Genomic DNA, 24,553 nt, shown 5'->3' on the forward strand with positions numbered 1-24,553 from the left:
CCATGTTAATAGATTCTGTACTAGTTTTAAACTGGTGGTAGATGTGCTGAGTATTTGATAGGTAAGTAATAAGGTTAGCAATTTGTTTTCTTATATACCTCTATAATAGACTTCAACCAAAAAAAAAATTCTGATCATTCCAAAGTGAACATAGCAATGTTTACTGAATATTATGTTTCAAATACTGTTCTAGGCAACTTAGATACTATGATTTAAGGCTAGTATTACCAGTGTTATGGTCAAGTACTCTTACACTCATAGTTTCATAAACTAGTCCTATTTTTCCTGTACTTCATCTTATAAAGCTAAAGGTCTAATCACATCATGTGTTTGTCCCCATAGCTAATTTGCCATGACTAGAACTTTGTCCAGTTCCATTTTCATCGCAGATATCAGACTACACATAATATCCACATTTTTTCTTTACAAGGGAAAGAAAAAGTTAAAACCTTAATTCTTCTGCCTTGATTACTTGTCAGCCACATCCCTTGATTCTTGAATAAGATAAGTGCAGAAGCTCAAGTATTTTGGATAGAGCCAACAGTGCAATTAAGTACCTTATGAGACAGACATAGTACTTGAGGCTTTAGGGTAGGAGAGAGAAGCCTTGTGGGAGCAGAATGATGTCTTGTGACTTCCAGAGACATCCTGGCCACAATGACTTTAACTGGCTTCTCAGTTTCCATTCTTGGAACATCCTAATTGCACATTTTCAATAATGAGCCTTTGGTCATCAGTGTTATAAAGAGGGAGCCAAATGGAGAGAATGTGGGAAAAGAGGGCTGTAAATTTCAATAAGGTGGGTAAGCAAGCCTACCTAGAGGTAGACAAAGGGAGAGAAGAGCTCTAAGCAGGTCAGTGCAGCGAGGCAAGCTCAAGGCACAGCTAGGAGTAAAAGCACGAGGGAAGTCAGAGATGAGATCTGAAGTAGGGAGCTATACCAGGTAAATGAAGGGCTTCAGCATTCATTCCATGAAATGTGAGTTTTCCGTAGGGATGTGTCAAGATCTGACTTCAACTGAATCACTTTTACTTGGCAATACATTATGTAAAGAGAAGTAGAGATGGGAAAGTCAATTAGGAAGCTACTAAAATGGCAACAAATATGGTGAGAAAAGCTTATGACATAGCAGCAAAAGTGGTCAGAATCTGATTGTACAGGTTCCATGAGGATTTAAGGGGGGGCAATAAATACCCTCCTTCCTATCTAAAGTTTGGAACTGAGGGTTGAAGCAGGTGGATGGAGATGAAAATAACTGTTACTAATCAAACCAGAGGAGGTGGCTTGCTTGGGCTGGCTTGCTAGTATTCCATCTTTGAAATGGACTCACTATAACACAGGTAGGCTGGCTACTCCTGGCATGAGGCAGAACATGGCACAGGACCTTCTGGCAAGCAGAGAAAGGGAAGGGTGTGGGCCATTGATGACTAGTTCTCCAGAGACACTCATTGTTTTCCAATGGATGGGGAGATGGGAGGGGGTAGCATTACTAAGCGAACCCCCTACACAGAAACATGAGACAGGGAATGATGTCTTTAACACCAATATTACCCTTCGGTGGTATTCCCTCTTTTTTTTTTGCCAGTCCTGGGCTTCAGCTCAGGGCATGAGCATTGTCCTTGGGCTTTCTCAAAGTCAGAGCTCTACCAATTGAGCCACAGCACCACTTCTGGCTTTTTTCTATGTATGTGGGACTGAGGAATTGAACCTGGGTCGTCGTGCATGCTAGGCAAGCACTTTACCACTAGACCAAACTCCTGGTCCCTCCCTTTTGTCTCTTGTATGCCTTTCCCCAACCTTGGATGCAGAAATGTTCAACAAAGAAAAATGATACTGTGCTCACACTTTCTCCTTATCCAGCTGAAATAATCCTTAAACAGATACACACCAGTTTTCTCATGGCAATGTAATAGTTACTTCTGACTTTATTTTGGAAAAATACATTTTTACAGAAGTTGGTAAACACAACTACAAGTATTACTGCTTGTCTACAAAATAAAGATTGAAATTGTAAGTTCAAGTGGGTTTTTTTTAGATTCAGTTTTATTTTTTTTGCCAGTCCTGGGGCTTAAATTCAGGGCCTGAACACTATCCTTAGGCTTTCTCAAGACTAGAGCTCTACCACTTGAGCCACAGCACCACTTCCAGCCTTTTCTATACATGTGGTAGTGAGGAATCGAACTTGGGTCTTCACGTATGCTGGGCAAGGACTTTACCACTAGGCCAAACTCCTGGCCCAGTGAGTTTGTTTTTTTTTTTACTTTTATTTTATTTATTTATTTTTCTTTTTTGTTTTTTATTGTAATTAGTAAAAGGGTTACATGATATTTGCCGGATAGAAGGTGCATTAATTCACATACATTGATACCCTTTCACATGTCTTGGTACCCATTCCCCCCCCCCCCCCACACCCTCCGAGTTTGTTTTTTTTTAAGCAGTGAGTTTTAATAAGCCATTGTGTATTTAGGTGAAAACCAATTAAAATCGGGATTGCACAACAAATTTAAGCTGTAATGAATGAAGCAAGAACTTTTTACCATGAAATTAGAATATAAATAACATTCAACACATAATAGTCCCTACTCTAATTAGGTCTCAAAATATTTGTTCAGCAGGTAAAACTTAAGTGATTAACAGAAAACATCACAGTTAAAAGAATGGTACAAAATCTAATTTCCAACCCAAGAATTAGCTGACAATTGTATAGTAGTTTGAAAAAAGCTCTTCCCCTTGATTGATGTCTCTAAGTGCAATAAGAACAACACATCGAAGTGACCTGAAAAGAACAACAAAAAAAGTGAAAAAGGGTAGTTCATACTTTGAATATAAGCTATATGGATGATACAAAAATTTTCTGAGGGACGGGAAGTTTGACCTAGTGGTAGAGTGCTTGCCTAGTATGCTCGAAGACCTGGGTTCAATTCCTAGGTACCACATACATAGAAAAAGCTGGAAGTGTTGCTGTGGCTCAAGTGGTAGTGTTAGTTTTGAGAAAGTTCTAGGATAGTGCTCAAGCCCTGAGTTCAAGCCTTAGGACTGGCTCATATTCCTTATAGTTTAGGTCATGTATTCAATTTCCGAAGGAAATAGTTCTTTTTCCTCTTGGACATTCTAAAGCACAGTGCGTCTAGTCTGCTAAGTAAGTGTGTATATGTGTGTGTATGTGTGCCCATGCATGTAGACACACTGTTAATGAGGCTTGACCTCAGGGCCTCATGCCCTTGCTTAGCTTTTTTGCTTCAGGATAGTACTATACTATTTGAGCCACACTTCCACTTCTTAATCTCACTGGTTTTTTTTTTGCCAGTCCTTTGGCACTGTGCTTGAACTTTCTCAAGGCTAGCACTCTACCGTTTGAACCACAGCACCATTTCTGGCTTTTTTTGTGTATGTAGTACACCCAGGGCTTCATACATGCTAAGCAAGTACTCTACCACTGGGCCACAATTCTGGCCCCCAGTTTGTTATTTTGAAAGACCACAATTAAAGCCTGGTGTGGTGGCTCACGCCTGCTCTCCTAGCTACTCAGGAGGCTGAGATCTAAGGATTGTGGTTCAAAGCCAGCCCGGGCACTAAAAAGTCTGTGAGACTCATCTCCAATTAATCACCAGAAAACCAGAAGTGTCTGTGTGGCTCAAGGAGTAGGGCAGTAGCCTTGAGCTGAAGAGCTCAGGGACAGCGTCCAGGCCCAGAGCTCAAATCCCACAACCAACAACAACAACAAAAAGAAAAATACAAACTCAGATACAAGTTATTAAGTGATTAGTCTAAGTTTTAAATATCATTTATCTTAAAAGGGCAATTTATAGGCTTTTATAAATGGATGTAGCAAGACCATGTCTCAAAAAATTACAAACTTTTTTTTTGTGAGAAGGAAAATAATCACTTGGACATGTTTTAAGGTTGATACCTGTAAAATACTACATAAAATAAAAATGTGTTGTACGTGTGGCTCAAGAGCCTTCCTAGCAAGCATAAAGACGAGTCTAATCCTCAGCATCACCACAAAAAATAAAAGTTAAAAAGAGCAATGACAGCTGGGCGTGGTGCCTCATGCCTGTAATCCTAGCTACTCAGGAGGAGGCTGAGACCTGAGGATCGCAGTTCAAAGCCAGTCCAGGCATTAAAGACCCTGAGACTCTTATCTCCAATTAATCACTAGAAAATGGGAAGTGGGGTTGTGGCTCAGAGTTCAAGCCCCATGACCCACAAAAAAAAAAAAAAAAAAAAAAAGAGCAATGACAATGGAATAATAAACAGAATGAGCTGAGTGAAAAGTTTTACTTTCAAATAAGCTTGTGTTAGACTGAACCAGGTTAAAGCGCTAAGTTCAGGCCACAGTACTGAGGGGAAAAAAAGAAGCCTACATTAACACCTTGTTTTATATGCATAAAAACCTAAGTTACTTGTAATTTTTTTGGATAAAGTTGGGACAGAGAACTGAGGGCCTCACATGTGCTAAGCAATTTCTCACTGAGCTACAGTCTCAGTCGTTAATGTTCTTAAAAATTAATTTTATCCCAAATTCTATACTGTGAAGCATAAAACAGAAGATAGGAAATGCTTTTTACAAAACTAACCTTTGTTCATTATAGTTGTAGGCAATGTTTGGAATATATTGCCTCAATTCTACAGGGAAAACTGCAGGCACATCAAATTCCTGGTAGCAGACATTAGCCGCTCTATCTAGAAATAGGCATATAATTTTTAGAAAAGGAATGATACAAGGTCAAGGGAAAAAAGCATTGAATTATGATACCTGATATATGTTTTTGTAAATTATTAGAACATGGTCAAAAAATTGGTGACAATTATAGGCATCTGATAAATAAGACATACAATAAAGGGCCGGGAGTTTGGCCTAGTGGTTAAAGTGCTTGCCTAGCATGCATGAAGACCCGGGTTCGATTCCTCGGTACCACATACATAGAAAAAAGCCAGAAGTGGTGCTGAGGCTCAAGTGGTAGAGCTCTAGCCTTGAGAAAGTCCAAGAACAGTGCTCAGGCTTGAGCTCAAGCCCAGGACTGGCAAAAAAAAAAAAAAGAAAGAAAGATATACAATAAAATGAAACTCAAAACCAGTAAAATGTATGTACTAATATACATATAAGCTTATACAGCAAATGTATATGTTTCTTTGTCTTTTAAGTATTAGGAATTAAGAGGCTAATATTGGTTAACAACAGGCTTTTCAAGTTCACCTCTCATTAATATTGAAACTACATGCAAACTGTAGTCATATGATCAAACTTTTACCTGTGGAAAAATCAATTCTTAAAAAAAAAAAAAAAATTGCTGGGCGGGGAGTTTGGCCTAGTGGCAGAGTGCTTGCCTAGCATGCACAAAGACCCAGGTTCAATTCCTTGGTACCACATACATAGACAAAAGTCTGAAGTGGTGCTGTGGCTCAAGTTATAGAGCTTTAACTTTGAGGAAGCCCAAGAACAGTGCTCAGGCCCTGAGTTCAAGCCCAGGACTGGCAACAAACAAAAAACACCTACTAAAAGACAATGATCAAATCATCAATTAAGTTATATTCAGTGAAAAATCATAACAAAAACAGTAAACTGAAGATTTCTAAACAATGTATTTCATTATTTTCCTCAATGAATTGTGATATATTTCCTCAAAATGTTACAGTTGTTTAAGGACTCAGAATACCTAAGATGTTACTCAATTGCCTGTAGTACCCAACTGGATAGCAAAGGAAAACTGGCTGCTGCCGCACCTTATTTCACAGCTCTGTGATGCCAACTTACTGTTAGAACAATTGTTGACATACTGTCCCACAGCCAGTGGATTATGAATTTCTGATGTCAGCCATGTACTATCACTCATTTTTAAAGGGCCAAGTTGATCTCTCCCGCTGCATGATCTGAAACAAAATAGAATTAAAAGATACAAAGCTAATCCTACAGCTAAACAAATGTTAGTTCTGTTTAATTATTTTTTTTTTATTACTCCATCAGGCAAATGTGTTGCTACAAAGCAGCTATGGAAACATTTTTATTTAAAGTAAAAATGTTGGGCCCGGGAGTTTGGCCTAGCGGTTAAAGTGCTTGCCTAGCATGCACAAGGACCCGGGTTCGATTCCTCGGTATCCCACATGCACAACCAAGCCGGAAGTGGCAGAGACGAGACTGCAACAAGCGACAGAGAGTGGAGGCGAGCAAGCGGAGCCCAACCGAGTGGTGGCCGGAGCGAGCGGGGCCGGAGCGAGCGGGGCCGGAGCGAGCGGGGCCAGAAAAGAGAGAGAGAAGGGGGCCAAACAAAACAAAAAAAAAATAATAAAGTAAAAATGTTGTAGATTATAATCATTATGACAAGTATGAATCTATATCCTCCAATTAAAGTTGAATATGGGTATCACTCACCTGTATACAACTTTTGATATTCCTTTATCATTTCCATCAATGAGTACCCCATCCAGGCATCTAAAAATAAATGGATTTCCAATGGACTGGAAAAAGATTGGCTCATACTTCTGATATACTGTACCTATTATATAATAAAGACATATATGACATGTAAAAACCATCAAAATCCTGATAAAGACCATTCTTCAAAAACATAAACATAAAATGAAAAAAATTCTTATTAGTGTATATTAACTGTCTGGTTGTGGGACTTGGGCACTGTCCCTGAGCTCTTCAGCTCAAGGCTACTGCCCTACCCCTTGAGCCACAGCACCACTTAACAATAAATTTTAATATGTTTTCATATGTTCCTCCATTTTCTTTACTCTTTATCTCCAGTGTGTCACATTCTCTTTGATTTTCCCCTTTTAAAGAGTCTGTATTCCACAGAAATGGGGGCACAAAGGCCGAACAAACAGCAGTAGTACTCATTAGACACTATGTTGAAAATCAACTGTACAACAGGTGGGTGCAGATAGGAGGAAAAAGTTAAGAGAGAGTGAGGAAAGGGTAACACTGTCCAAAAAGAAATGTACTCATTACCTGACTTATGTAACTGAAGCCCCTTATACATCACCTTTACAATAGCAATAAAAAATTAAATAGTTGTGCTCCAGAACAGATGGAATACAAATCAACTGTCCACATAACGCAACAAAATATGACCGTCTTCCATAATGATAAAATCAGCATTGTATTTTAGGCTAGTTTACCAAGTTTTACATATTTTTAAAGCAGAGTTGTGATTTGGCAACCATTAAGGTGTCAGTCAAGAAATGTGTTTTGTTGCCAGAGATACAGTTCAGTGGTAGAGAACTTGCTTGGGAAAATCAGGGGAGGGGAGAGAAAGAGAGGGAAGGAAAAAGGGAATGGGAGGAAAAGCGTTAGCTAAGTGTGGAGAATGTTCAAGTGGAGAATTAGAAAAATAGCTGTGCTATGCCAGTCTTTGGCTTTAGGCTTGAACTCAAGGCTGTCTCTGAAGGGTTTTTGGTTGTTGTTGTTTTTGAGGAGTTGTTTTTTTTTTATTTCCTCAAGACCATCACTCTACCACCTGAGCCTCAGCTCCACCTATAGCTTTTAGTTTAACAATTTTGTGAAGAAATTGATTTACTTTCTACATTTCTACATGTAGAAACAGAAGTATTTTTCCCAGTGGTTTATTTATTTTTTTTTGCCAGTCCTGGGCTCAAGCTTGAGCCCTGTCCTTGGGCTTTTTCCTCAAAGCTAGCACTCTGCCACTTGTGGTACAACTCCACTTCCGGCTTTTCTATACATGTGGTACGGAGGACTCCAACGCGGGTCTTCGTGCACGGTAGGCAAGCACTCTACCAGTAGGCCAAACTCCCGGCCCAATTTATGATTTTTAACCCATTGATATTAACCCATACCATTTTCTTTTTTGTTTTCAACTAAGCCAAACTATCTTATTCTTTAATACTAAATAACTTGTCGAAATGAGCATATTATTGTCTAAATTTTTAGAGAGATTTTCTCAAGAGAAAAAAATGCATTTATCCCAGCACATATTTCAGGACACTTTCTAACACACAACATAATAAAAGTTACCACATTAGAATTTTAAATGTCTATGGAAACTTGGGTTTCCAATTGAACTTTACACTGGAAAGATTTTAGGCCTAAGCATTTAATTAAGCTTTTATTTATCAGTACATACGAAACTCTTGGCAGTATTAATTGAACTGTTACCAGGATACATAGATACAACAGCGCCTTTTGGTACCAATCCTTTGGTAACGAAGACACCTCTTCCTGCAGAAATCAATGAACTAGTTGCTCGGGTAACACTGAAACCCAACGTTTTATAAAGAATTTCTTCTGGTTTAAACATATTTTGCTGTTTATGTTCCTTTTCAAGCAGATTCTCCCTTGGATGCTGAACTGCCAGTAGGTCTTGATATTTTGACTTAGCAGATTTTGGAAGCATAGTCCAGATATCTGATTGTTTACTGAACTCATTTAAGAATAGAGCCTGGAAAACCTTCAGTAACGTTCCTAGGACATCTTCATCTGAGATAACTTTGTCTTTGGATTTCTCTGGAACATATCGAAGGGTCCTGAAAAATGGGAAAAGTTACCATTCACTACCCTTTCATGGATAAAAGCCAGACCGTCCTGATGCTTTCTGGGTTATTAGCTTTAATGAACTTTTTCCAGTCTCACGTGTTTGGAGGACATAAAAATACGAAGCCTAGGAAAGAATCTGGAGGGAAATCTACATGACCTAATTCCCATATTTGCTCCCGCAAGTGGCCAGTATTTATATTCATATTAGGCCACATGTTTCTGGTACACTGATACACCCTCTCACTTCTGCCAAGGAAGTGAGGCTCTAGAGCAGCCGCAGAAATGCAGCTCCGCTTCCCCTCACGACCCCGAACTGTCAAGTGAGTATTTTTCACGTTGAGAATTCAACTGGGGAATCCAACCGGAGGTCAACAGTTTCAGAGGCCAATGCAAGTTACCATTTTCTCCTTTGTCAGATTTCCTCTTAGGGGCACTGATTTCTCTAATGACTACACCGCTTTTGTTTCCATACTGTACTTTTTTACTTGGGAGAAAAAAAAGGAAGCTTCTGTGGTTTGTTTCTCGTTTCTGGTGCACGTTTCTGCAGCTCGGGAACTTTGGCCACGATCTTTACTTTTCCTAGGTTTTAAGAAACCTGCTCTCGGCAGAGATGGCTGCCTACGTGGCGGGCCCTCTGCTGACTTCTTGCAGATGGCGAGGATAATGCCACCCGCGACGCTGGACGCACAGCGACCCTCTCGGCCAGCCGCACGGACCCCGAATCACGGACCCGATGCTCCGAGGTGCTGGTTTCCAGCCTCGGCTACCGCAGGCGGTTGTCCCGCTCACCGCCGAGCTGAGGCGCTCTCACCACACAAATCGCTTCTACAGAGCCGAGAAAAACAAGCCTCGGCTCGTCCAAGAGGAAAGGCTCCCACTATCCGCGCAGAGACTCTCTTACTTCTTGTCCGGCCTGCAGGGCCCCAGAGAGTAGAGACAGCAGAAGACACACAGCGAGACCCCACGCCAGGGACACCGAGGTTGGTGAGGACCACGCAGCGCGGTGCACTCTGGGAAACAGGCTGTAGGCCCCGCCCACCTAGCGTGCGCCCGCTGGGAGCTTCAGCTCAATCTACTAGCCACGGCCCCGCCCAACGAGAGCTCCGCCCATTCAGTCCCAAAGGCGTCAGGCTCCGCCCTTTACTCGATCTCAGCGCCACGCCCCCTACGCGGCCTCCAGCTCCGCCCCCTGGAGCTTTTTCGGCCTGACGCTCTCTCCAGGCGCCTCAGGTTCTGCCCGTCCGCGGCCTCACAGCCCGGCAGCTTCTCAGGCGGAAGGGAGATATCGCGTCAGCCTCCCGGCCCTCTCACCTCGGGTTGTGGCTGAGGTTCAGCGCGATCCAGGGAACGAAACGGTACTTGTAACGGCGCCACCGCAGCCACAGTCGCCGCAGCAAGCGGCCCGGCATGGCGGCGCGGGAACGCGGGCACGGGGGCGGCGTGGGAGAGGCGGGGCGCGGGCTCGGGCCCGCCCGGCCGGGGGAGGAGCGGAGACCGCGTCGTCCCGCCCTCCTCGTCTCCTCCTGAGGCCTGGGCTTCACGGGGCTGCGGTAGCCCCGCCGCTCAGGGGTCTCTAGTCCTCTCTTCCCGCGGCGGCTCCCGGATGTCTGGGCGCCTGGCCTGGGAGCGCGTCCCCGGAGGGACCGCTTACCTGGGTTCCGCTGTCCTACTTAACTCCTGCGCGGAGGTCCGCGTGCCGGCCTTCCGTCCCATCCTCCGTCCCTCCTCCTCCAGGCCTCCGGGCCTCCCAGAGACTTCAGCTCTCCCCCCGCAGAGACGCGCGGGAAGGAGGCGTGTCCGCGAGTGTGTAAGACGTGGTGATTCCCAGTTTTCACCCTGGGTTGCCTCTTCCTCCCCACTCGGAGAAAGGCAAAACCACAGACGAAAAGCGGTTGTTTTTGAGAAGGAGCTTTATGTAGGCACATTTGGCACACGATTAACCGCACCTACTTAAAATGAAATTTAGTTTACAGTCCTGGGGCTTGATCTCAGGGCCTGAGCCTTGTCCCTGTGCTTTTTCCTCAAGGCGAGAGTTCTTCCACTTGAGCCTCAGCACCACTTCCGACTTTTCTATGTATGTGGTACCCAGGAATCCAACCCGCATCTTCGTGCATGCGAGGCAAGCACTCTACCACTAGGCCAAACTCCCCGCCCCTAACGTGAATTTTTTTTTTTTTTTTTTTTTGCCTGTCCTCGGGATTGAACTCTGGGCCTGTGAACTGCTTTTTCTGCTCAAGGATGGCCACCACTGAATGAGATGGGAAATGATCCCTCTACAGGTGAAATTTGAAAGGACTTATATAATTTGCCCCCTTCACACAAACTCAGACACACACATATGCACATTCACTCTCACTTTTGGAACTGGAGCCCAAAGCTCATTTCCTATGAAGGCAAACTGCAAGACTTCTTTAATCATCTTCGAATCAACAAGTATTTAACCAAGAAACAAATGTTATAATTTTCACCGGCTAGAAAGTTGACTTTTCTATTTTTTGCAGAGAGTGAGAGTGAATCCTAAGCTGAAGTCTATACTGAACAGATGCCAGGGGTAAGAGGACTGATTTGTTTTACTCTAAAGAATATCCTCCAGTGTCAGTTTATTTTACTCTAATGTCATGTAGGATGTTGGCCAGTTCTAGAGACTTTTCCCTTAGACTGTGTTTGTTCACTTGGCATAGTTCAGATCTAATTTGTTAGTGGGTTAATCAGTTCACCTCCAAGATGATTAGCAAGTGGAATAGGAGGAAACTATCTTTATGATCTCCAAGTGTAAAAGAAACCAAAAAGAACTATAAGTCCCCTACTGTTACTATGCATTTAACTTAAAAAAAAAAAGACTGTTTTGGCATATATTTCTAGTGATTTTACCATTAAATTTTTAATTAGCAAATACATTCATAAAAATAAACTTGGGACAAATTAAAATAGAGGAAATAAAGCTAATTTTTAAAAATTCAAACCCTATAATCTGTACAGTTATATACTGCACATTGATGAAATTAGATACACATGTTTAGGTTATTTTGTGCAGAAAAACCTAACATTGCATAAAAAAGATAATGGGCCAGGAGTTTGGCCTAGTGCACTTGCCTAGGACATACAAAAGACCTGGGTTTGATTCCTCATTACCACATACATAGAAAAAGCTGGAAATGGTGCTGTGGCTCAAATGGTAGAGGTCTAATTTTGAGAAAGCCCAAGAATAGTGCTCAGGCCCTGAGTTCAAGCTCCAGGACTGGCAAAAAATAAAAAGAGAGAGAATTGTCTCTGCTAGTTTTTGTGTAAATTAGCAAATGCTACCTCTAGGTATTTTACTGCCATCTACTGGAACCTAATTGTAATTGATGTTTAAATCTAATAGGACTCCAGAGTGCCTGTGTCCATAGGTTTGTGTAATATACAACTGGTTTTGGATACCTTAAGGGCCAGCTGGAAGATTCTGTGGCATCAGTTTTCAACTACTGTGAGACCCTAAAGTATTAGAACCATTAGGATGAGCCAATTTGTGGAGGCTGGCTGAAACAGTCAATTCTCAGTGAGTTCAGACAGCAAGGATGCAACAATAGAACAGAATTTTTGTTAGGAACAGTGGGAAATAAAATTTTAGGCAAAGTAAAGTCAGACTGTTGGGAACCCTTTGGAATAAAGTAGGTAGCAAGTAGTTGAAGTTTGTTGTTATTTGTTGTTTTTTTTGGCATGGTTCTGTTAGAAATAGTCTGTAAAACTCCAAAGATCAGTGATTTGGCAGGATCATCACCCTCATCTACTGTTTGACTTCCTGTCTGCTACATCTTAAATCTTTGTCTTTAACAAGGTTTGGTTTTGTCCATTTCTTTTCATTGAACATATTCTATTTGAGTATTATTGCATACTGCTACCCATAGCTACTCTCTATGATGGATACTATTAAGGTTGACTTCATGTTCATTCTTCTCAGACTCCACAGATATTTCTGGCAGAATGAGATATACATGAAAGTTTACAAAGGCCTTTAGGAAAGTTTGTGTTTTCCTGACAGAGGAAATTTTTTAGTCTCCCCTTTCTTTTCTGAATACCTAGATGGGACCTAAAGGTAGAAACCTCATGATGAGGAGAGGTAGATAAATCTTGGAAACATTGATGACATCATAAGCCTAATATTTTAGCCCTTAACTGCCTACTTCTAGACTTTTTTTTTTGCCAGTCCCGGGGCTTGAACTCAGGGCCTGGTCACTGTCCTTGGACACTCTTTGCTCAAGGCTAGTGTTCTGCCACTTGAGCCACAGTGCCACTTGGTTTTTTTTCTATGTACGTGGTACTGAGGAATCAAACCCAGGGCTTTGTGCATGCTAGGTGAGCACTCTACCTCTCGGCTACATTCCTGGCCTCAGACTATTCTAATCTGTGAGAAAAGCATCTTTACATAGCCATGTCACTTTTACATGCAGCTGAATATTTCATCTGTATACTGCAGTTGTCCTTTGCTTTCCTCAGTTCTTTAAGATACTTGCTCCAAGCATGCATTTTGGGAACCTGCTTTTCCCATCTACTCTTCATTGTGCTGTGTGTAAGTGGTTACAGAGCACAGTGGGACTAAGCACCACATGAGTAAGAGGCCATCTCCAGCTAGACTTTGGTAGTAGGCAACTTGCTTCTTCTATCTTGATTTTCATCACCATGTTGCCAAGGGAGAAACTCAAGAAGGAGGTCTTCCCAGACATCTTTGCTGCCTGAGGTTGGACTCCAGATCCCCCAAAACCAAAAGTTGACTTCCCCCTCTGTTCCAGAACATTTGTGATGGCTCAGGCCTGTGAGCTGCAAACATTTTCTTCTGTGGGGCCTACTGTAGATACATGGCTGTAGTGGCTGTGATTATCTATCAGCTGTGTTGTAGAAATGCTCCCAGAAAAAGCAACTCAGGCCTGCAAATCCAGCTAGTTTTTTGTTTGTTTTTTTGCCAGTTCTGAACTTAGGGCCTGGGCACTGTACTTGGACAATTTTTTCCTCAAGACTAGTGCCCTGCCACTTGAGCCACAGCACTACTTCCGACTTTTTCTGTGTATGTGGCACCGAGAAATTAAATCCAGAGCTTCATGCAAGCTAGGCAAGCACTCTACCACTAAGCTATGCTCCTGGCCCTCCAGCTAGGTTTTAAGACATGAGCTCATTAAATAAATGCCAGTGATCCCAGATTTTGCCTTTTCTGTAAAGAGAAAGTCATTTGAGGGGCAGAATAGCAGAGGGACAAGAAGAAGCTTCTCTGCTTATTCATGTAGCCCACTCAGAGAAGGGTGTGAGTGAAGTGTTTCTGAAGAGACAAAGGACTAAGGGATTGGTGGCCAATGGCCACTGTCTCACTGTAGGTCTTAACATTAAATTCTTAGGAAGATTGTTGATATGAGGAAAAGATAGTTTCTTAATAACCCTGGAACTCTTTTCTTCACTCCTATTTTAGAAAGTTAATGGTACAACATATTTTGGAAAAGGCACATTGCAGTAAATAATATGGAAGTCTATACTTCTATGCTTTGATGTATCTGAACTTAAAAGTGTTAATAAACACAGAACTTTGAGTATGTATCCCAAAATGTGTATGTAAAAAAAGCTAAGGTTTAGGCAGTAGTTTCTGGTTGTCCTTGGATGTCCTTTTTGGCTTACAGAAAAACCAAATGTTTTCATTAAAAATATTCTGAGCCTGAGGTTTGGTGTTGTAGCTCACAATCAGGTGTTATTTTACTGTGTGTGTGTGTGTGTATATGTGTGTGTATATGTGTGTGTGTGTATCTATAGCTATGTGTATCTTTGCCAGTACTCAGAGCTTAGGTGCTGTTCCTTAGATTTTTCACTCTAAGTCAGCACTATACCATTTGAGCCATACCTTCACATCTAGCTTTTTGGTGGTTAATTGGAGATAAGAATCTCAGTTGTGTCTGCCAGGGCCAGCTTGAAAGCACAACCCCCAGATCTCAGCCACCTAAGTAGCTAGGATTACAGCCACCCACCTCAAGTATTTCTTTAAAAATGAAGTCTTTTTAGGAACAGAAATCCTTTCCAAGGTAGAAACATCATTTCTTTGTCCAAAGTAAGACAGTAAATCTTTAATACCTTTAGAATAAGCACAGAGAAAACATACCCAGAATACTTCCCATTCCCTGAACTGTGCTCTATCAACTTATGGAAGGGATGGACCATGATACCTGGTATGGAGTAGGGATTCTTGCCCCTTCTTTCAGATACTCATTGAAATGAAGCTCAGGTCTCTACAGGGTGAAGGGGTGGAACAAGAGCTTCATCTTCCTGCTTGGAATAGCTTGGGGGAGGGAATAATGGTGTGAGGAAATCAGCTTTCCCATAGTTTAGGTGCCCAGGTGAATGGTAAAGGGGTGTTTTGGAAGAATCTCCATTGTATGATGGTTCTGTGGGTGCCTTTTTTTTTCCCCCCACATACACTATGAAAAAACTTAACTTGTAGTGAGAGAACTAGATTTGGACTGCAGCCTTAGACCAAGCCATTTCACTGAAAGGAGCCTGCTACACATTATTGAAATAGAAGTGTCTGGGTGGTATAATAATCTAGGAAATATTGCAGTGTGGTTGTATGAAATTTTAATTGTTATGTGTGGTTTGAGGCAGTTGTGAACTTGGATAGGGTACACTCATATTAAGAGAGCTTATTGCTTTTTGAACTGGCATTTTGTTTGTTTTTGTTAGTTGTGGAGCTTGAACTCAGGGCCTGGGAACTATCCCTGAGTTTTTGCTCAAGGCTAGCACTCTACCACTTGAGCCCCAGTGCCATTTCCAGTTTTTTCTGTTTATGTGGTACTGAGGCATTGAACCCAGGGTGCTTCATGTGTGCTAGCCAAGCATTCTACCATTCTACCATTAAGCCGCATACCCAGTCCCTAAGGAACAGTTCCTCATTGATGCTAATCAAAAAAAAAAAAAATAGAACAATGTAATTCTGGTTTTGATCTATTTGTTAAGGAAGTAAAAAACTAGGTAGTTGAAGAAACCAGAGGTCACTAGATGAAGACTATGAAATAATTGTCCTATTCTTATAACTTCAAGAGTATAAAATTACTTAAAAAAATAAAAACTTACAGTTAACTTTGTTCAAAAACTTTTATTTACTATAAAGACAAAACACCAAAATAGGTACAAATACTATAAAATTGGTTCAAAGGGGTAAAAATTTTAATTAAAATATCTTGATATATTTAAAATAACAAAGGATACATTTAAGCCAAATTTTCTTAACCCAGAGATTTTTTTTTTTTTCTGTAACATTTGCTTACACAGTAAGGTGCTAATAGAAGTTAGCCCTTAAGCCCTGGAAATCTTAGGAATCATAGTCACACAGCAATATAATTTCATTGTGAAAGTGAACTTTGGTAGAAGAAAAATCTATAGGACACCTGAGGTAGTAGAAACTGGAATAAACAGCAGTAGACGTTATTTACATCTTGAGTACCAAATAACATTAAACACAAAAATAATTACACAATATAAATTTCAGTCCAGCTTTGATCCAAAGAAAATAAAGAATATTACATCACATTTGCATTGAAAAAAAAAACAAAAAAAAATCACAATTACCAGCAAGCTGAGGGAACTGCAAACAAACTCAAACACAATGGATTTTGACATTTACAGACAGTTTGAGTTTGAAATGTGGTGGGCATGGTGACTACAAAGTAATACTGATTAGCTGAGGTTCCTCAGTTTATACAGTTTACATTTCTGTCAGACACAGTATTAATCTGACCAATGATTTTCCAGTACATAAAATGGCAAGAGTACATCCTTTAAAGCTTGCACATGGGAGACTTGGAAACAATCTTATTAGAATTGTGAAAATTCTAACTAGTTAAAAAAGGAAATAAAGTCAAGTACAATACATTTAGAGCTACCAAACTTCACATTTCTGTTCTATTTTTAACTCTTCAAATATTGCCAATCTTCCAAAACAAAGGAATGTAAAATTTCATTAAGAAACATTCACATAAAAAACTGCTTTTTAAAAAATTATATGCAATATAGATCTGTAAACTTACCTTGTAACTTATTTTACTTCCAATTTGTGTTGTACATTTTAAATGTACACTATATAGCTTATTTAGTTTATCCTGAGTCTTTGAGAATAACCAATTCTATTTCACACTGGCTTCTGAAGAGTTAAAATTTAATCTCAAAGTTGTATTTAATAGTTAATCAGTACTTGATTTAAAAGACACATGTGTGCATGCACACACATGTGCATGCACGTACACACACACACACACACACACACACACACACACACACAGAGGTACCATTTTCCTTCAAGATTCCATGCATCTGAATTCAACTCGACTAAAGCCACTAAATAAAATCTAAGAAATTACATAAATGGTATTCAGTTTCACTTTTCTTTCTGAACATTTTTCAAGTTCAACGCAAATTTACTGCTTACAGTCACTAATGGTTTTTTATTTGAATAATAAAGTTAATTTTTCTATATCAGCCAGACCTACTATACAGATAAGATGCATGGTAGAAGGAAAATAGTAGTTATGGTACAGTCAGTGGTAGTGGTGAATGATGTATTGGTACATATGGAATAAGATTTAAATGGTGTGAAGTTTCCTACAGTTTAGTAAGAGACATTGAAACATTTAAAAAATTAAAATAAATTTCACTGTAATCATGCTCTTGGTTGGAAGCTACATAAAAAAAAGATGATTTTCAATGAACTTACATTTAACCTGCACAGTAAGAGCAGGGATTGACTATTTCAGGCAGTACTTACTCATGTTCCACTTTTAAAACAAAATTAAACCAGTATTTAAAATCTCTTGCAAAAGCAAGATACTTAATGAATTCTAGTTCACACCTTGTTCTATTATTTTTTTCTGGCTTGAACAGATTGCCTTTCCCTGAATATTAAACACTTAAATAAAGGTGAAATGAAAATATAGAACCATAATTTCCAAAAAACACAAAATGAATGGGCCAACAGTAAAATGCACAATGAACAACTGACCCCCATATTTGAAAACAAATAAAGGTCAATTGTGAGTCACAAGTCATCAACCTTTAAATATACACACACATACACATATGCATGTATGCATATATACCTATGTACACACGTATATATGTAAATGTGTGTGTCTGTGTGTGTATATATATATGTATATATATATATATTTTTTTTTTTACTGCTAATCATAGTCTGACTTAAAAGAGGCAGACACTGATTTTTATAGCCAGTGACAACAACAAAGGACAAAACAAAAACACCCCATAATGGACAACAACAATATAAAAAACGGAATTGTTAAACCCCCTGCTTGTGATCATTATATGAAATGGAAGAATAACTGATATATTAAAATAGATCCTGAGCCCCTCAGCTGCTAATATTGCTGAAAAAGTGCTCCAAAAATATAATGCTTCTGTTACTTATGCAAACTTCATTGCTTTCCTGTTCATCTAGGGCCAGTTCTTTGAAAGGCACTGTTTACAGTTTCTGCACAAGTTGTGGACTTTTGCATACTGAGCTTAGGTACAGATCATGATTTGTCAATCACATACTTAGGTAAGGGTTTCCTACTGGCCTTCTTCATAGCTGCTCAGTGGCATGAAGGCCAGCAGATTTTCAATGTGGTTTCCCACAAGTTTTGTCTTTCTTGTTGAGCATTTTGTCTCTGAGAGTTTTATTCATGTAATTGGCTACCATGTAGTACGGAAGACTGGATGCTTCAATAGCTCTCTTGATGGAGGTCTGTCCTGAGGTTGGAGTTCTAAACAGCGCAGTGCAACATCACGTAAACCAGGAGACAGATGTGAAGGAATTGATGGAGCAGTGGTTGCACTAGCAATCTACAAGAGAAAAGGCCAGAGTACCGATGTTTTCCAGACTTCAGATGTCAAAGTCCAGGAGACTATATCATATGACCGATCAGTATGTACCTATGCACAGTATTGTTTTCTTCCACATTGTATAAATCTTCATTCTTAGTATCAAACAATATGAAGAAGTAACTTTTTGATTATAGGTAAGAATAATGATTTTTTTTTTTTTGGTCCTGGGGCTTCAACTCAGGGCGTGGGCACTGTCTCTGAGCTTTTTCAAGGCTAGAGCTCTGCCATTTGAGCACAGTACCACTTCCAGCTTTTTCTTTGTATGTGGTACCCAGGAATCAAACCCAGGGATTTGTACATGATAAGCAAGCAGTCTACCACTAGGCCCCACACTCCCAGCCCCTGAATGTATATTTTAATTCACCTGGTAACTTCTTATCATAAGACCTCTCCCTTAGTAATTTCATGAATGCTTTGTGTTAAAAAGAATACAACGTGTGCCCTTTGGCTAATCTCATATTGTTACTATATCTGACTCTGTTACCTGGTGTATTGGATATACGTTTGATTATTTGAAATAGGAAAGGGAAAGGGGGAAAACAAGATGATTGGGAGGGGGTTGGAAGAGGGAAATGGGGAAAAAATGTGAGAAGGGGTATCAGTGTGTGAGAAGTAATGCACCCACTATCTGGTGAATGTAACTGTAATCCCTCTATATATTATAATAAAAAAAGAATACAACACACTATAAAGATAAATTCTAAAAGTTCTGTGATCCTATAATAAGATATTCAATTGATAGATCTATACTTCACAAGAGGAAAAATACAAAACAAAATGACATTCTTTTTACTGTATAATCAATATATACAAATATAATCAATGTAAATTCTTATATTCTTGTATTTCCTTAGGAAAAAAAGGGCCCATATGCACACTAAAACCTAAGGGACACTTTAGATTATATCTATTAGAATCACTTTATATACATTGCTCTTTTTACCTATTAATTTTTCTTTTATTTATTTTTAGCCAGTTCTGGGGCTTGAACTCAGGGCCTGGGCCCTATCTTTGGGTTTTCTCAAGGTTAGAGATCTACCATTGACCTATAGCACCACTTACAACCTTTTCTGTATATGTGGTACCGGTGAATAGAACCCAGGGCTTCATGCATGCTCGGCAAGCACTCTGCCTCTAGGCCATGCTCTGTGCTCCCTGGTCATATTTTCTAAATTGATACTAACACCTTTACTTTCCTCTTATCAATTTACACATAGTTTTAATAGTGTGAACCATTTAATTACTGCCTCACTGCTGCGTATTCAGGTCAGGTTTTGGATACTACAGTCAACAGTACAAGGCATAATCCTGATCTTGGCAATTCTCTGCAGGAGATTAACCATCAGCGTGGTAAGTCAAAGAGTAAGTGCATTTTAGACTTTTGGCAGACACTGCCTGGTCATCTCTCAAAAGAAGCAGCATAGTATGATGAACTACTAGAAATGGTATTTAACTGTTGGAAAAAGCTGTTTTCCTATAGTTTCTGAAATCCCCAAAGATCTCAAAACTGTTTACTACAAATAATGTTTTGACCTCTACTGATTAATTAGAATGCAATGACATCTGTTAAAAATGGATTGTGCCAATCTGAAAGTAATTTCTATTTATTTCCAGGATTTCACCAAACATTGAAAGTAAGAGTAAACTTTCAAACTGATTCTTTTCATGAGTATTTATCAAGAATTTGAAAGGAACAAAGCTGAACCAGACATGAATGGATATCAAGGAGTGTAAAAACAGAGGTAAGTCAGGAACCTAACTAGGAGACCATCAGAGGAAGTATCAGATACAAGCATGCACTCAAAGTTCTATGGTAAGGCAACATCCAGGTGGAGGACAGCACTGGCCATGAGCCTTCATGGATGTTAGCATCTGAACCATATAGAAAAGGGGGCAAGAGAGCATTAATATAAATGCGTGACTTTTAAGAGAAGTGATTGATTGAGCAAGTTATTTAAGTGTGGGGAGAACTAAAGGAGGGCATGAAAGGTGAGGGAGACTATGAGCTAACTGCTTAGGGAAGGTCCATAGATAATCCTATGGAAACCCCAAATCCAGGAAGTAGGCCTATTATTACACTCTTTACAAATGCAAAAATGAATGGGTTCTATCTGAATGATTCCAAGCCCATGCTTGTAACTGTAATTACATGTACATTCAAAAACTAAACATCTCTACCATTACACTTTTTTTTTTTTTTTTTTTTTTTTTGCCAGTCCTGGGCTTGAGCTCAGGGCCTGAGCACTGTCCTTGGACTTTCTCAAGGCTAGAGCTCTACCACTTGAGCCTCAGCACCACTTTTGGCTTTTTTTCTATATGTGGTACCAAGGAATCGAACCCGGGTCTTCATGCATGCTAGGCAAGCACTTTAACCACTAGGCCAAACTCCCGGCCCCTACCATTACACTTTCTTAGAAGGGAATTGTAGATAGTGGATTTGGGAGCTATAAAAAAGTATAGGATTTAGTATACAGTGTGAAACTTAAAAATACAGAAAATAGTAAAACTGATTTAAAGGTATTTCTGGATTGTATAAAATATATAAAACACTTTTAAGTTTTTCAAGTGACATAGATATATAATGCAAGATTCAGTATTTGCTAATTCAGTGGTTTTAAGTAGTCAACTACTTGGAATGTAGTCAGTGAGAACTGACTGCAAATGTAACCAATAGTGACAATGCTATATACATTTCTGGAGACTATATATACATTTAACTCAAGATAAATAGCCTATGCTATATTGAGAGCACATAAAAATTTGACTGGTTATATTTCAGCACAATGAAGTAAATTTTAATCTCACATTTACCTTAAATATCAAAGCAAGATGATTGGAATGTTTTTCTGCATTCCAAGGTGGTTTTGCACAGGCCATTTCTATAATAGCACAGCCAACACTCCATACATCACAGCTTCTACCATACTGCTGACCTCTTAGCACCTACAATAAAGCAAAGTTAATTTGAAAATAGAACTTTTTAAAAAGGAGAAAGCTATATTACCTGGGTCCGTGCATGCTAAGGCAAGCACTCTACCACTAGGCCAAACTCCCAGCCCTCCTCCTTTTTTTTAAATTGAACTTTATTGTTGGGGTAACAAATAGAGGGGTTACAGATACATTTGTCAGGTAGTGGGTACATTACTTCTTGAACATTGGTATCCCTTCTCATGTTTTTTGCCTACTTCCCCTTTCCCCACCTCCTCCCAACAGAAAGCCATCATATATATATAGTGTATATTATATATATTATATATATAATATATATATATATATATATTTTACTTCAAAGCAAAACAAAAAGCAATGGCACAGGGGCTGGGAGTTTAGCCTAGTAGTAGAGTGCTTTCCTAGCATGCACAAAGACTTGGGTTTGAGTTCTTGGTATCACATGCATAGTTGAGAAAGCTCAAAGAGGGTGCTTAGGCCCTGAGTTCAAGCCCAGGACTGGCAAAAAAAAAAAAAAAAATCACAAACAGCAATTACTTTGAAGGTCTTACATCTCTTTAAGAAGCTTAATCACGTACATGATATAAGAATAAACACCCATGTGATATAAAAATAAACACTACAGAATTCTAAAGCAGTTCCCTTGATCTTCTGCTCCTTCTGAAAAGCAAGTGGAATTTTGTGTGTTGTGTGTGTTTATGTGTGTGTGCATGCACACATGCACCAGTATATGAACATGGACAAAAGGGCTAGGGTACTTTCCCTGAGCTTTTTTGCTTAAAGCTAGTGCTTTACTACTTGAACCACAACTCCACTTCTAGGTTTTTAGTAGTTTATTAGACATAAGAGTGTCACAGACTTTCCTGCCCAGGCTGTGATCCTCAGGTCTCAGCCTCCTGAGTATCTAGGATTTATAGGTGTGAGCCATTAGTGCCCCAGCCTGCACGGTAAATTTAAAGTATTTCTTTTATGTGTCTTTCTTTGCTAGAAGTGGCCTTTAAGCAAATCTTTTAAAATGTATCTTTTAACTGGAGGCATGTTCCATGATAAGAGCACCTGCTCAGCAAATGAGAACCACTGAATTGAAAACCTAGTACCAACAAATAAAACACATTTTTAGAATTTTATCAAGATGAGGATGGAAAAGCTAGGACTAAGTCCTACATTTGTAGGACTAGTTTTATGGCCACAGACAGTTGGGTACAATGCTGTCACAAGGAACTCAAAATACTTTCTTTTTCCTGTTCAAAGCTACTTCTCACCTCAGGTGCCATAAATGCAATTGTTCCAAGTAATTGTCCCTGAAATTCTCCTGCACCAGTTCCTTTAGATGCCAACCTGGCTGCTGCTCCGAAGTCTGCAATTCTCAGCCTCTGACCTGTGCTATCAATTAGCAAGTTGGCACCTGTCAAAAGAAATAGCAAATAACCTTGCTTGTTAAAAGCAAAAATAAGGATAGACTAAAAAACTAGTAAAATTACATTTATGATATAGGACGAGGAAAGAAGTGGGATGCATCTTAAAAGTTCAGAGAAAGCCATTATCTTCTCTTTTCCCTTTTTCTCTTCACCTCTGGTGGAAGTAACATCTACACCTCAAGCAAAGTCTGGAAACCAAAGTCATAAGGCATATGGAGATCAGGGCAGAGACACAGAGAACCTTTAAAAAGTAACTACTGAAAACCTTCAGTGTAGTGATTTTCAACAAAATCTTAAAAATTCCGATGTTACAAAATTTTGTTGAAATACCTTGATCTAGACCAATTCAAAGTAAACATTCATAAGTAAAATGTGACAATAATAATAATAATAATAATAATAATAAAAGCTCCTTTAACATTGCTTCCCTCAATGTACTATGTCAAGTGCTAGCTGAAGAGATTGGTGAAGGAAAACCAAAGTTACCTCTAATACAAATAAACTGAACTACCAAAGATTTGGCAGGATTTTTTTTTTAAACACAAGTTATGATGTTTAATTAATTCAGTCAAACTAGAAATAGGAACTTTCAGGGAGTCACTAATAGCATGAAGAGAAATTACAGAATTAGTGGAGACCTGGCCTTATGCCTTTTGCTATCAAATAGTGGTAAAACTACGGAAAAGTCACAGGCTTTGCTGGATTGAATACAATGCTCTATAAAATGACAAAGGCAGATGAATACCTCTAAGGGTCCTTTTAGTTCCAGTGGCTTGAGTTATTCAAGGAAACAGTCTTGTAGTTTAAACCTGTTAGGAACTCTCAAGTAAACCTGTTTTAAAATTACATTTATTTTCTTACCTTTGACATCTCTGTGAATGATTTGATTTTCATGGAGATATGAAAGGCCACGAAGTAACTGTTCAGTATAGTTAATAACCACAGATTCCTTGAAAGCTCCATATTTACTCAGGAGATGAGCTACAGATCCTCCTGAAAGGTCAAATACAAAACAATAGCCAGAATTGAGATAGCTTGTAATACTTTCGTTTCTTAAGTTTGTACTACCTAAGTTTGAATTTGCATTTGAAATGTTGTATACACTACTTTAGAAGTAAAAATGATTTTGTGTCCTGTAAAACTTTATTATTCAGGGGATGAACATGGTGGTACACACCTGTAATCCCAGCTACTCTGGAGACAGAGATAAAAGGATTCTAAATTTGAGGCTGGCCTGGGCAACAACATAAGACTTTACCTGAAAAAAAAAAAAAATGGAAAGCCTAGGACTGGGAAGCCAAGTACAAGACCCTGAGAGCTCAATCCGAGTACTGCAAAATGAAAAATAAAAAACGAGGAGACATTTTTACAGAACCTCCAAGAAATTAGTTCACCAGACAGTCATGACTTCCAAATGGTTTAAAAATTAACTGTTCCAAGCCAGGCATGGAACAGTTATGCCTGTAATCCCACTTAACTCAGGAGGCTGAGAGCTGAGGATCTCAAAGCCAGCCCAGGCACTAAAGCCTGGGAGACTCTTATTTCCAATTCATCACTAGAAAACAAAGTGGGCTGTAGCTCAGGGTTAGGGCGGTAGCCTTGGTCGAGTTCAAGTCCCATGACCCACAATAAACAAAATACCTTTATTATTATTGACTTAAGTAAAAAATGCTAACAGGTTATTTAGGAGCTGGGAGGCTCAGAATTAAGCCAAACTCCTGGTCCCAGAAATTCACTCTTAAGTAACATGAATCCAAAAAGCTAACTAAAACTCTATCCATCACATATTGAATCATT

General features: G+C 39.5%; 2 protein-coding genes and 1 long non-coding RNA gene across 3 annotated transcripts in view; 1 reads left to right on the top strand and 2 right to left on the bottom strand.

Annotated features, from left to right (window-relative positions):
- Positions 1-2,430: 2,430 nt before the first annotated feature.
- Setd9 (SET domain containing 9) lies at positions 2,431-10,081 on the bottom strand. The gene is made up of 6 exons (XM_090331145.1): positions 9,813-10,081; positions 8,124-8,491; positions 6,375-6,498; positions 5,760-5,875; positions 4,582-4,687; positions 2,431-2,777 (listed from the first exon to the last, which is right to left on the bottom strand). Exons 1-6 carry the CDS (start codon positions 9,908-9,910, stop codon positions 2,690-2,692), a joined length of 900 nt encoding a protein of 299 aa, XP_090187271.1. The 5' UTR covers positions 9,911-10,081; the 3' UTR covers positions 2,431-2,689.
- Positions 10,082-15,395: 5,314 nt separating this feature from the next.
- The window catches only part of Map3k1 (mitogen-activated protein kinase kinase kinase 1), a 69,980-nt gene continuing 60,822 nt past the window's right edge, over positions 15,396-24,553 (bottom strand). Inside the window, exons 17-20 of the mRNA XM_090331925.1 lie at positions 23,618-23,749; positions 22,601-22,743; positions 21,201-21,332; positions 15,396-18,347 (exon numbers count right to left, since the gene is read on the bottom strand). Coding sequence (XP_090188051.1) covers positions 18,198-18,347; positions 21,201-21,332; positions 22,601-22,743; positions 23,618-23,749 — 557 coding nt within the window. The 3' untranslated portion in view covers positions 15,396-18,197. The remainder of the gene's footprint in view (positions 18,348-21,200; positions 21,333-22,600; positions 22,744-23,617; positions 23,750-24,553) is intronic.
- Positions 19,918-24,553, top strand: part of LOC150064473 (uncharacterized) — a 37,511-nt gene continuing 32,875 nt past the window's right edge. The window contains exon 1 of the long non-coding RNA XR_016535272.1: positions 19,918-20,131. This is a non-coding gene — a long non-coding RNA (uncharacterized LOC150064473). The remainder of the gene's footprint in view (positions 20,132-24,553) is intronic.

This window comes from Megascapheus bottae, chromosome 4 (genome assembly GCF_031878675.1).
Source record: "Megascapheus bottae isolate mThoBot1 chromosome 4, mThoBot2.hap1, whole genome shotgun sequence".
Taxonomy (NCBI): domain Eukaryota; kingdom Metazoa; phylum Chordata; class Mammalia; order Rodentia; family Geomyidae; genus Megascapheus; species Megascapheus bottae.

What these genes read in the sequence shown, in the direction of transcription:
- Setd9 (XM_090331145.1), bottom strand. Translation starts at nt 9,910, where the DNA reads ATGCCGGGCCGCTTGCTGCGGCGACTGTGGCTGCGGTGGCGCCGTTAC. An exon ending in ATATCAAAAGTTGTATACAG is followed by an intron (nt 5,876 to 6,374) that starts GTGAGTGATACC and finishes ATTTTGTTTCAG; the next exon opens with ATCATGCAGCGGGAGAGATC. An exon ending in TACAACTATAATGAACAAAG is followed by an intron (nt 2,778 to 4,581) that starts GTTAGTTTTGTA and finishes TGTTCTTTTCAG; the next exon opens with GTCACTTCGATGTGTTGTTC.